Here is a 12,939-nt window from a genome sequence, read left to right as displayed (position 1 = left end):
CTCATCCCCATTTATTACTTTCAATTTCTTGCCTGAACATACATCATAGCCTCTTATGTAGGCTCCCTATTTTTCATCTTGCTTCCTGTAATCCATGTTTCACTCTACATTACAGAGTTTAGTGTTTCCAGAATTCAGTTTTGATTATGTCAGCATCTTGCTTTAATTCAGTGCATCTGCATTGCTTTTAGAATGAAGTCCACAACTCCTTAACATGGCTTAAATGCCCTGCATGACTTGCCCCTCTCTTACCTTTCCAGCCTCATTTCAGTGTGCTAAAGACATATTGTAACTTCTTTGATTTCGTCTAATAGGCTACTATCTTTTACCTCTGGGCTTTCATACCATATTATTTTTACATTGTTGGCAGTTGGCTAATTGCTATTTAGGCTTCTATGTCAGTTTCTAAAGGAAGTTTCCCCTGGCTGCCTAAATATGAATTATCATTCCCTTCTATTGCTTTTCTAGTACTGTTAGCACTAATTACTATACTAATTACTGATTTGCCTTTTAAAATTCCCTGACCATGAACTCCCAGTTTACCGTATCTTTCTGGTGAGATCATACGCTTTATTTCTCTTGGGAATGACTAGTCATATAATAGGTGTATGTTAAGCTTTTACAGGAACTGCCAAACTGTTACACAATGTGGCTATACCATTTTACATCCTCACTAGCTGTATATGAGAGCTCCAATTTCCCTTCATCCTCTCTAACACTTGTTATTGTCAGTCTTTTTAATGTTATCCACTCCAGTAGGTATGTAGTGGTATTTCATTGTGGTTTTAATTTGCATATCTCTAATTGCTAAAGATGTTGAGAATCTCTTCTTGTATTTATTTGCCTTCTACATATCTTCTTTGGTTATGTGTCTAAGTCTTTTTTTCCAGTTTTTAATTGGGTTGTTTTAATGAGTTTTGAAAATTCTTTACATGTCACTGATTCAAGTATTCAAGTTCTTTCTTAAATATGTACTTTGTATATATTTTCTATTAGTTGCTTACTTTGTATTTCATTTGTTCTTTTTTCTAGTTTCTTAAGGTGGAAAATGAGGTCATTGATGTGAGACCTTTTTCTTTTCTGATATAGGCATTTTATTGTTATCAATTTTCCTCTTAATTCATCCAAGAAATTTTGATATATTATACCTCCATGTTCGTTCTGTTCTGAATACCTTCTGTTTTTATTTTTTTTCTTTGACTTACAGATTATTTAGATATGTGCTATTTCTTTTGAAATCTCTGTGGATTTTTTAGATTTTTTTTTTTTGAGACGGAGTCTCTTGTCACCCAGGCTGGAGTGCAGTGTCGGACCTCTGCTCCCTGCAACCGCCGCCTCCCAGTTTCAAGCTGTTCTCCTGCCTCAGCCCCCTGAGTAGCTGGGACTATAGGCGCCTGCCACCACACCTGGATAATTTTTGTATTTTTAGTAGAGACAGGGTTTCTCCATGTTGGTCAGGCTGGTCTTGAACTGCCAGCCTTAGGTGATCCACCACCTTGGCCTCCCAAAGTGCAGGGATTACAGGTGTGAGCCACCGCGCCTGGCCTTTTTAGTTACCTTGATGTTACTGATTTAAATTTTATTTCACCGTAGCAAGAGAGCATATTATATATGACTTGAATCCTTTTATTTTTTGAAACTTGTAGTCCAGAATGTGGTTTATCTATTTTACTATTCTTAGGTGGAATATTCTCTAAGTTATTAGTTCATTTTAGTTAATAGGTAGTCAGATCTTTCATGTCCTTACTGATTTTCTGGTCTACTTACTCTGTCAGTTATTGAGAGGAATATTGAATTCTTTGGCTATAACTGCCAATTTGCCTATTTCCCTTAATAGTTCTGTCAATTTTTGCTTTATTTATTATTATGCTCTGTTATTAGGTGCCTAAACATTTAGAATTACTCTATCCTTGTTGTAAATTGACTCCTTTATCTTTTACGAAATAGCCTTCTTTCTCCCTAGTAGTATTCTCTGTTCTGCATTGAGATATTATTAATATAGCTACTCCAGATTTCTATTAATTAGTCAGCACGGAAAATTTTCCCATCCTTTTACTTATTTCTTTATATCATGCTATAGTAATTAGTGATATAGTTGGGTCTTGCTTTTAATCTAATCTGCTGTTCTCTGCCTAAATTGTTTTGATTATTTATATTTAACTTGATTATTGATGTGTTTATGTTGAAATTTACTATCTTGATATTTTCTATTATGGTCTCTGTTGTAGTGATACTATAATACTTTAGTAAATTTCTATTTCTCTCTTTTTGTGCCATTGTTGTCATGTTTTACTTCTACTTATGTTATAAAACCCACAATTCATTGTTATTCATTTTGCTTTGAACAGTTGATAGAAAAAGTCTTTATATTTACCCATATAATTAGCATTTCTGGTGCTCTCCATTTCTTTGTGTAAATTCGCATTTCAATCTGATATCATTTAATTTCTGCTTGAAGGATTTCCTTTTCCATTTCTTATAATGCAGGTGTGCCAGTGACAAATATTTTTAACTTGTATGTCTGAAAAAAATCATTAATTTGCCTTGCTACTTGAATGATAATTTAACTGGGCAAGAATTCTAGGGTGATAGTTTTCCTCCCTTTTTACTTCTAAGGATATTGCTTGTCTTCTGACATGCATTGTTTTTCCTAAAGATCTGCTGTCATCCTTTTCTTTGTATGTAATGTCTGCTGTATATATGTTTTTCGAATCTCTGGTTGCTTGTAATGTTTTTCTCTTTATCTCTGGTTTTTAATAATTTATTAGAATATGCCTTGGTGTGCTTTGGATTTTTTGAGCTTTTTGGATCTGTGCATGTATAGTTTTCTTCATATCTGAAAAATATTTGGCCATAATTTCTTCAGATATTTTTTTCTGTCTTCTTCTTTCTCTCTTTTCATTCAAGTCCTCCAATTTTATGTATAGTTGGCTGCTTGATGTTATTTCACATCTTACTGACTGGCTGTTGATTTTTTATTTTTATTTTATTTTTTTTAATTTTAATTTTACTTGTTTTGAGACAGAGTCTTGCTCTATTGACCAGGCTAGATAGAGTGCAGTGGCATGATCTTGGCTCGTGGCAATTTCTGCCTCCAGGGTTCAAGCAATTCTCATGTCTTAGCCTCCTGAGTAGTTGGGACTACATTTGTGTGCCACCAAGCCTGGCTAATTTTTATATTTTTAGTAGAGACGGGGTTTCACCATGTTGGCCAGGCTGGTCTCAAACTCCTGGCCTCAAGTGATCCTTCCAAAGTTCTGGGATTATAGGTGTGAGCCAGCATGCCTGGCTGGCTGTTGATTTTTAAAAATTACTCTTTTGTCTTCATGTTTAATTTTGAGCAACTTCTGTTACTACTTTTCAGTTCACATTTGTTCCATGGAGTCAAATTTGTCATTAACTTGAGCCAGTGTGTTTTCCATTTTAGACATTGTCGTTTTTATTTCTAGAGTTCCATTTCTTTTATATCTTTCACAACACTACATAAGATGCTCAGTCTTTAAGTTTTTGAACAAATAGAATACAGTTGTAATAACTGCTAATATCCTTGCCTACTAATTCTGTCATAGGTATCATGTCTCAGTTTTGATATTTTTCCCTCTTTTTGCCTTATATATTTCTGCATTTTTGTAAGCCTTACACATTTTTATTAGATGCCAGAAATTATAAATCCTACTTTGTGGGTTATTGGATATTTTTGCATTTCTATTGTACTAGTATGCTTGAGTTACCTAGTTTGATCCTTCAGGGTCTTGCTTTTAAACTTTTAAGGCAGGACCTAAATAGCATTTAGTCTAGGACTGATTCTGCTTTATTACTGAGGCAAAACCACTTCTGTTTATCCTGCTCAGTGCCACATTAAATATGAAGTTTCCTACTGAATTGTAGGAGCAAATACTCTTCCTAGTCCTGTGTGAGTTGTAGGGCTTATTTCCATCAGTCTTTTTACAATCGTTCTTTCTCCAGCTTCACATGGTCTACATACATGCATATATCCATCAGCACTGATGCAGATCTTTCAAGTTTTCTCTGTAGCTCTCTTCCCTTTGCTACTTTGTCTGGGAACTCTAGCTGCCTTGGCCTCTTCAGAATAGCAGCTCCATGTCTTTAACTGAGAGAGACCACTGGGTTTTGCATTGGTGCCCGCACCCCTCCTTAAGTGTCTGTCAACTTTCTTTAGGCACAAACCTGGGACAATTGTAAGGCTTACCTTATTTTTTTTTCTGCCTCTCAGGGATCATTGCTGTTTGTTGCCTGATGTCCCGTGTCTCGAAAAACTGTTGTTTCATATATTATGTCTGGTTTTCTGGTTATTTTAGCTGGCAGAGTAAATCTGGTCCCTGTTATTCCACCTTGGCTATAACTGGAAGTTAGAACTATGGATTTTAACAGCTGTGTATCATTTCATCCAGTGGATGTGCCATAACTTCACTTAGCCATTTTCTAATTATTTGACATTTAGATTGTTTTTAAGGTTTTGATAATGCACTGTTAACATTATAGTGTACATGTTAATGTGTATGCATTTTTCCAGTTGAAGAATCTATTGCCAGTAATGAGATTAGTTTGAAGAGAATAATTCTTTTTATAGTTCTTTTAGGAGTAAAAATTTCTAATAAATGATACATTTGTGTAATGCTGCTAACAGTGCGAAAGTTTCAATTTCAAAATAATCTTGCCAATGTGGAATGCTTTAATTTAAATTTTGTTTACTCATTAGTAAGTATAAAATGATAATATGAAGCTTGCTTTAATTATTTATACAGTTGACCCTTGAATAATGCAGAGGTTAGGGGTACCAACCCCTGATAGCTGAAAAGCCATGTGTAACTTTTGCTTCCCCAAAACTTGACTACTAAGCTGTTGAGTGGAAGACTTACCAATAACATAAGCAGTTGATTACCACAGATTTTATCTGTTATATGTATTTTATACTGTATCCTTATAATAAAGCAAGCTAGAGAAAAAAAATTTATTAAGAAAATCACAAAGAAGAGAAAATGTATATGCCATTCATCCAGTGAAAGTAGATTATCATACAGACTTTCATCCTTATCATCTTCCTGTAGAGTAGGCTGAGGAGGAAGAGGAGAGGTTGGTCTCAGGGGTGGCAGAGGCACAAGATAGTTTTCATATAAGTGGACCTGTGCAGTTCAAACCCACATTGTTCCAGGGTCAATTGTATTTTGATTTTCAGTTGGGATAAATATTGTTTCGTATAGTTTTATACAACTTTTAAAAGAAATTTCTGGTTCTCTTACAAATTAAAATCATGAATCAATTTACCACTCCTGTTCATATCTACTGTATTATTTCTCAAAAAAATATAGAACACATAAAACTTAATGAATTTGTAAAAGTTGCAATGAAACTTAAAATCTAGAAGGCATACAAATAAAATTGATAGATTCAACTATACATAAATAATAAAATTCTGCATGGGGAAAAGCATAGTGCCATAGGTTAAAATGGGGAAAACATTTCCAACTCATATCACAGGCAAAGCTAATCTCTCTGGTATTTAAAGAACTTTTAGAAATTAGGAAGAAAAAAGCAAGAGTTTAGTACAAAAACAGAAAAAAAGAAATAGCTTCCTTAAACAAGAAACAAAAATGCTCCACTCATAGTATTAAAAAAAGTAAAATAAAAATCCGCTAAGATAACATTTTTCACCTACCAGGTTGGCAAAAATCTGGTTTGGCTCTGTGGGTGAGGCTATGGGGAATTCTTATATATTGCTTATAATATTCTTATAAATTGTAACTGTTACCGTTGAAAGACAACTTGACAATATCTAAAAAGAGTGATGAATGCACTTATTTATTGATACAGCAATTCTGCTTTAGGGAAATATTCTGTAGTTATACCTGGACTCGTGATATGATATATGTACAAGGTTATTTATTATAGCAACTTATTTTGGTTGCTATAATGGTAGTAACAAAAGATTGAAAAAATAAAAGTGTTTATCAGTAGGGTACAAGTTAAATAAACTCTAGAACATCTTCACAATGGAGTTTTGTATAGCTGTGTGGAAAATGAGACCCACTATGTACAGATAAGTGGAAAAAAACTGATGCCCCAAATGGTATAAATAGTATGTTACCTTTTGTGTAAGAAAGTGTTGACAATAGAAATATATTTTGTTCTTGATTGTTTGCTGGAAGAAATACTGTAAGATTACAGAAGAAACTAATAAAAGTGGTTATTTTTGTGAAGGCAGAAATAAAGTGGACAGGGATGAACTGTGAGAAAGACTTCTCAATGTATTCAATGAATGTCGGTTTGATTTTTAAGTAATGGGAAAATTAATGTAAAATATTTATAATCCTCTAGTATTTTCTGGATAGTATGAGTTTGGTGACTGTTGATGTAAAATTCTTTTCTCTAGAAATGAATACTGCATTGAGGGACGGACTGCTGGTGTTCTTCTTCCTAATTGTTCCTCTTATTGTCTGTGCTATTTTTATCTTCGTCAAGAGAGATCAACTGTGCAGAAGCTTTTTCAGAAAGAAGAGATCTCAAACATATGAGTACTTATATTTTTTCTTTTAATTCCTATATTAAATATATACATATATTTCCTGAGACAGAGTCTCTACCTCCCTGGGCTTACGTGATCCTCCTGCCTCAGCCTTCCAAGTACCTGGGATTACAGGTGTGCCACCACACCCAGTTAATTTTTGTATTTTTTTTGTAGAGATGGGGTTTTGCCATGTTGCTCAGGCTGGTCTTGAACTTTTTGAAGCCATCCACCTGCCTCAGCCTCGCAAAGTGCGGGGATTACAGGCATGAGCCTCTACGCTCAGCCTATATTAAATAATTTATAAAGTATTAATGCTGATAGTCATATCACAGAGGTTGATAATCCTCTAAAATAGGGTTCTAAGTTATCTCTGTGACCTTGTGACATGATTAGCGTGGTTTGAAAGGCTATGGTGACCATGTCACCTCTTATAACAAGGAGGGGAAAAGATTATGGTGGTCAGCCTTTAGGCTGCTGAAAGTGCTCAGGGTTCATTTTGCTTAACACCAATTCTGATGGTGGAGTAAGTAAATACTTCCTATCACACTTCCAACTGACCAGTCTATGTAAATAATTCCCCCATCTGCATTTTTGAAGTTTGAGTTTCATAACTATAGCTATCTTCCATACATCTCCAGTGCACTGACTTGCTGTCACCTTAGCATGTCTAAAACATGTCTTTCCAGCAAATTCATCACTAACCTTGGATTTCCTTATTTTTTTTATTTTTTGAGACTGAGTTTTTGCTCTTGTCGCCTAGGCTGGAGTGCAATGGCACGATCTCGGCTGACTGCAACCACTGCCTCCCGGGTTCACGCGATTCTTCTGCCTCATCTTCCCAAATGGCTGGGATTACACATGCCCATTACCACGCCCAGCTCATTTTTGTATTTTAGTAGAGATGGGGCCTGACCATGTTGGCCATGCTGGTCTCAAACTCCTGACCTCAGGTGATCCACCTGCCTTGGCCTCCCAAACTGCTGGGATTACAGGCGTGAGCCACTGTGCCTGGCTGGATTTCCTAACTTTTAAAATGACTACTTGGCAACCTGAGAATATGCTTTTACTCTGATTTTAGGAAGATTTGAGGATAAAACTTAAGGGGCCATTGGCTTAACTGACCAAATTTCACAATTTCTTAAAATTTCAGTTTAATTATAAAATATGGTTAGTAATGCTTTCTAATGCCATAAGGATTTAAAATGCATGAAAGCTGTTAATATGGCATAAACATTTTAACTGTGTCATGATTATCATCACCATCACTACCACCATCGTTATTCTGTATTTGGGAAAATGCAAAATGTGTGTAATATTTCATGTAGAAATGTTTTAATCTTAATTTAGATGAAAAGTAATTGTATCTTTCAGGTCAGGTGGCAAAAATCAAGCAAACCCTTCTAGACAGCCAGTGAGTGTTCCTCGACATGTTTCTCCAGTGACACCTCCCAGAGAAGTTGTAAGTGTATGCTTATTTTTCTTTACTGTATTAAAAGGTCAAATGTTTAAAGATTAAAAAAAATTTATGTAGATATAGCTAGAAACATAGATACCTCTTAAGCACTCAGGAATATTGTAGGTGGTCCCTAATTTTTTTGTCTTTGAGACACAGCCTTGCTCCGTTGTCCAGTCTGGAGTGTGGTGGCACAATGACATCTCATTGCAACCTCTGCCTCCCGGTTCAAGTGATTGTTGTGCCTCAGCCTCCCAAATACCTGGGATTACAGGCGAGTGCCACCACGATCGGCTAATTTTTGTATTTTTAGCAGATAGGGGATCTCATCACATTGGCCAGGCTGGTCTTGACCTCCTGACCTCACATGATCCACCCACCTGGGCCTCCCAAAGTGCTAGGATTACAGGTATGAGCCCCTGTGCCCTGCCCCCTGAGTTCTTTAAAGGAAAACCAGCGGAGTCCTTGGCATAGAGGACACAGAAAAAGGCACCTGGACGTTAGGAATGCCTTGCTTAGCAACCAGAATTGAGAAATGACACAAGACCTATGCTATCACTACTTTTTTCTGTCTGCTGTTTGTTTTCAATACCTGTCACCTTAGGGGATATTACCAAAGACCTGGTGCTGAGCTCTTGGGATAGGCCTAATTGTCTCAGCTGTAGGACTGATAATCACTGTTTCTGCAAGTGTGTTAGGGAGTGTTTAGATGATGATATACTTTTACTGATCTGCATATATCCCTAAGCAATATGTAATATATTTTTAAATCAGTTTTAAAGCTTTTAAAAATGTTTTATTTGATAATTTGCACCTATATCTGCAGCCTGCTTTTCCCCTTTATGTCACTTTGTGATTTAGCTCTATTGATAGATGTAGCTGTGATTCATTCATTTTCACTGTTGAAAATGATTAGAAATCATTCTTCATGTTTTAATATATATACACACATAGAACCTCCCTATTCCAACCCCTTTTTATATATAAAAAGGAATTGTTATGTCCTTTTTCCCCTTAGTCATATATCTTGCAAATTTTTCCATATCATTATGTATGCAGGATGGGTACATAGGCCCTATGCATGTTAGTTAGAAATTATCTGTATATTCTTCTTCATCATTGACATATATGTCTATATTTCTTATTTTATTTTGGCAAAATATATATAAAATTTGGCATTTTAACAATTATTTTCAAGATTTTTTTTGTAAATTTAACAGTAATGGTAAAAAAGTCACTAACATTTGCCATCCTAACAATTTTTACATGTATCATGCAATACTGCTAAGAGTATTTACCTATGTTTTCTTTTAGTAGTTTTATAGTTACAGGTCTTATGTTTAAATCATTTTTTTTTTTAATTGTACTTTAGGTTCTGGGGTACAAGTGCAGATCATGCAGGATTGTTGCATAGGTACACACATGGCAATATGGTTTGCTGCCTCCATCCTCCCATCACGTACATCTGGCATTTCTCCCCTTGTTATCCCTCCTCGAAATCCCCACCCCCCTGCTGTCCCTTCCTTGGCCCCCCACAACAGACCCCAGTGTGTGATGCTGCCCTCCCTGTGTCCGTGTGTTCTCATTGTTCAACACCCACATATGAGTGAGAACATGTGGTGTTCGATTTTCTGTTCTTGTGTCAGTTTGCTGAGAATTGTGGTTTCCAGATTCATCCATATCCTTACAAAGGACACGAACTCACCTTTTTTGATGGCTGCATAATATTCCATAGATGGTTTTGCCTAGATTTTCTTCCAGGGTTTTTATGGTGTTAGGCCTTATGTTTAAGTCTTTAATCCATCTGGAGATAATTTTAGTGTAAGGTGTCAGGAAGGGGTTCAGTTTCTGCTTTTTGCACATGGCTAGCCAGTTTTCCCAACACCATTTATTCAACAGGGAGTCCTTTCCCCATTGCTTGTTCTTGTTAGGTTTGTCAAAAATCAGATGGTTGTAGATGTGTAGCATTGCTTCCAGGGCCTCTGTTGTATTCCATTGGTCTATCTCTCTGTTTTGGTACCAGTACCATGCTGTTTTGATTACCATAGACTTGTAGTATAGTTTGAAATCAGGTAGCATGATGCCTCCAGCTTTGTTCTTTTTGCTTAGGATTGGCTTGGCTATGTGGGCTTCTTTTGGTTCCATATGAAGTTTAAGGTGGTTTTTTCCAGATCTGTGAAGAAGGTCATTGGTAGCTTGATGGGGATAGCGTTGAATCTATAAATTACTTTGGGCAGTATGGTCGTTTTCACAATATTGATTCTTCCTAACCATGAGCATGGAATGTTTCTCCATCTGTTTGTGTCCTCTCTTATTTCGTTGAGCAGTGGTTTGTAGTTCTCCTTGAAGAGGTCCTTTACATCCTTTGTTAGTTGTATTCCTAAGTATTTTATTCTTTTTGTAGCAATTGTGAATGGGAGTTTGCTCATAATTTGGCTCTCTGTTAGTCTGTTATTGGTGTATAGAAATGCTTGTGATTTCTGCACATTGATTTTGTATCCTGAGACTTTGCTGAAGTTGCTTATCAGTTTAAGGAGATTTTGAGCTGAGATGATAGGGTCTTCTAAATATACAATCATGTCATCTGCAAATACAATTTGACTTTTTCTTTTCCTAATTGAATACCCTTTATTTTTTTTTCTCGCCTAATTGCCCTTGCTAGAACTTCCAATACTGCATCAAATAGGAGTAGTGAGAGAGGGCATCCTCGTCTAGTGCCAGATTTCAAAGGGAATGCTTCCAGTTTTTGCCCATTCAGTATGATACTGGCTGTAGGTTTGTTGTAAATAGCTTTTATTGTTTTGAGATATGTTCTGCTGATACCTAGTTTATTGAGAGTTTTTAGCACAAAGGGCTGCTGAATTTTGTTGAAGGCCTTCTCTGCGTCTATTGAGATAATCATGTGGTTTTGGTCTTTGGTTCTGTTTATGTGGTGGATTACGTTTATAGACTTGCGTATGTTGAACCAGCCTTGCATCCCTGGGATGAAGCCTACTTGATTGTGATGGATAAGCTTATTGATGTGCTGTTGCAATCAGTTTGCCAGTATTTTATTGAATATTTTTGCATCTGTGTTCATCATGGATATTGGCCTGGAGTTTTCTTTTTTTGTTGAGCCTCTGCCGGGTTTTGGTGTCAGGATGATTTTGGTCTCATAAAATGATTTGGGAAGGATTCCCTCTTTTCATGTTGTTTGGAATAGTTTCAGAAGGAATGGTACCAGCTCCTCTTTATACATCTGGTAGAATTTAACTGTGAACTTGTCTGGACCTGGACTTTTTTTGGTTGGTAGGCTATTAATTGCTGCCTCAACTTCAGCCCTTGTTATTGGTCTGTTCAAGGTTTCAACTTCTTCCTGGTTTAGGCTTGGGAGGGTGCAGTGGTCTAGGAATTTATCCATTTCTTCCAGGTTTACTGGTTTATGTGCATAGAGTTGTTTGTAGTAATCTCTGATTGTAGTTTGTATTTCTGTGGAATCAGTGGTGATATCCCCTTTATCGTTTTTTATTGCATCTTTTTGATTCTTCTCCCTTTTCTTTTTTATTAATCTGGCTAGTGGTTTGTCTGTTTTGCTGATCTTTTCAAAAAACCAGTTCCTGGATTTGAAGGGTTTTTTGTGTCTCTGTCTCCTTCAGTTCCGCTCTGATCTTAGTTATTTCCTGTCTTCTGCTAGCTTTTGAGGTTTTTTTTTTGATCTCACTCCTCTAGCTCTTTCAATTTTGACAATAGGGTATCGATTTTAGATCCTTCCTTGCTTCTCATGTGGGCATTTATTGCTATAAATTTCCCTCTAGACACTGCTTTAAATATGTCCCAGAGATTCTGGTATGTTGTGTCTTTGTTCTTGTTGGTTTCAAAGAAGATCTTTATTTCTGCTCATTTCATTGTTTATCCAGTAGACATTCAGGAGCCTGTTGTTCAGTTTCCATGAAGCTGTGCGGTTCTGAGTTGGTTTCTTAATTCTGAGTTCTAATTTGATTGTCCTGTGATCTGAGAGACTGTTTGTTATGATTTCCGTTCTTTTGCATTTGCTAAGAAGTGATTTACTTCCAATTATGTGGTCAATTTGAGAGTAGGTGCAATGCGGTGCTGAGAAGAATGTATATTCTGTGGATTTTGGATGGAGATTTCTGTAGATGTCTATTAGGTCCGCTTGGTCCAGATCTGAGTTCAAGTCCTGGATATCCTTGTTAATTTTCTATGTTGTTGATCTGTCTAATATTGACAGTGGAGTGTTAAAGTCTCCCACTATTATTGTGTGGGAGTCTTAAGTCTCTTTGTAGGTCATTAAGAACTTGCTTTGTGTACCTTGGTGCTCCTATATTGGGGTGCATATATATTTAGAATTGTTAGCTCTTCTTGATGCATTGATCCTTTTACCATTATGTAATGCCCTTCTTTGTCTCTTTTGATCTTTGTTGGTTTAAAGTCTATTTTATCAGAGACTAGGTTTGCAACTCCTGCTTTTTTTTGCTCTCCATTTGCTTGATAAATCTTCCTCCATCCCTTTATTTTGAGCCTATGTATGCCCTTGCATGTGTGATGGGTTTCCTGGATACAGCACACTGATGAGTTTTGACTTTTTATCCAATTTGCCAGTCTGTGTCTTTTGATTGGGGCATTTAGCCCATTTACATTTAAGATTAATATTGTTATGCGTGAATTTGATCCTGCCATTTTGATGCTAGCTGGTTGTTTTGCCCGTTAGTTGACGCATTTTTTTCATTGTGTCGATGTTCTTTACCATTTGGTACATTTTTGGATTGGCTGTTACTGGTTGTTCCTTTACTTGTTTAGTACTTCTTTCAGGAGCTCTTGTAAGGCAGGCCTGGTGGTGATGAAATCTCTCAGCAATTGCTTGTTCGTTAAGGATTTTCTTCTCCTTCACTTATGAAGCTTAGTTTGGCTGGATATGAAATTCTAGGTTGAAAGTTCTTTTCTTTAAAGATGTTGAATATTG

General features: G+C 36.3%; 1 protein-coding gene across 2 annotated transcripts in view; it reads left to right on the top strand.

The window, feature by feature from the left end:
* ADAM9 (ADAM metallopeptidase domain 9) overlaps window positions 1-12,939 on the top strand; it is a 115,845-nt gene that overhangs the window by 87,407 nt on the left and 15,499 nt on the right. Inside the window, exons 19-20 of one of the 2 annotated variants that reach the window (XM_032288140.1) lie at window positions 6,392-6,533; window positions 7,898-7,985. The exons of the other annotated variant lie outside the window; for it this stretch is intronic. Of the exons in view, the coding sequence (XP_032144031.1) occupies window positions 6,392-6,533; window positions 7,898-7,985 (230 nt within the window). The remainder of the gene's footprint in view (window positions 1-6,391; window positions 6,534-7,897; window positions 7,986-12,939) is intronic. 2 annotated transcript variants of the gene reach the window in all.

This window comes from Sapajus apella, unplaced genomic scaffold, assembly GCF_009761245.1.
Source record: "Sapajus apella isolate SASKATOON/1434 unplaced genomic scaffold, GSC_monkey_1.0 scaffold21, whole genome shotgun sequence".
NCBI classification, from domain to species: domain Eukaryota; kingdom Metazoa; phylum Chordata; class Mammalia; order Primates; family Cebidae; genus Sapajus; species Sapajus apella.
The sequence above is the reverse complement of the archived record's forward strand: the minus strand, read 5'-3'. Positions and strand labels throughout refer to the sequence as shown.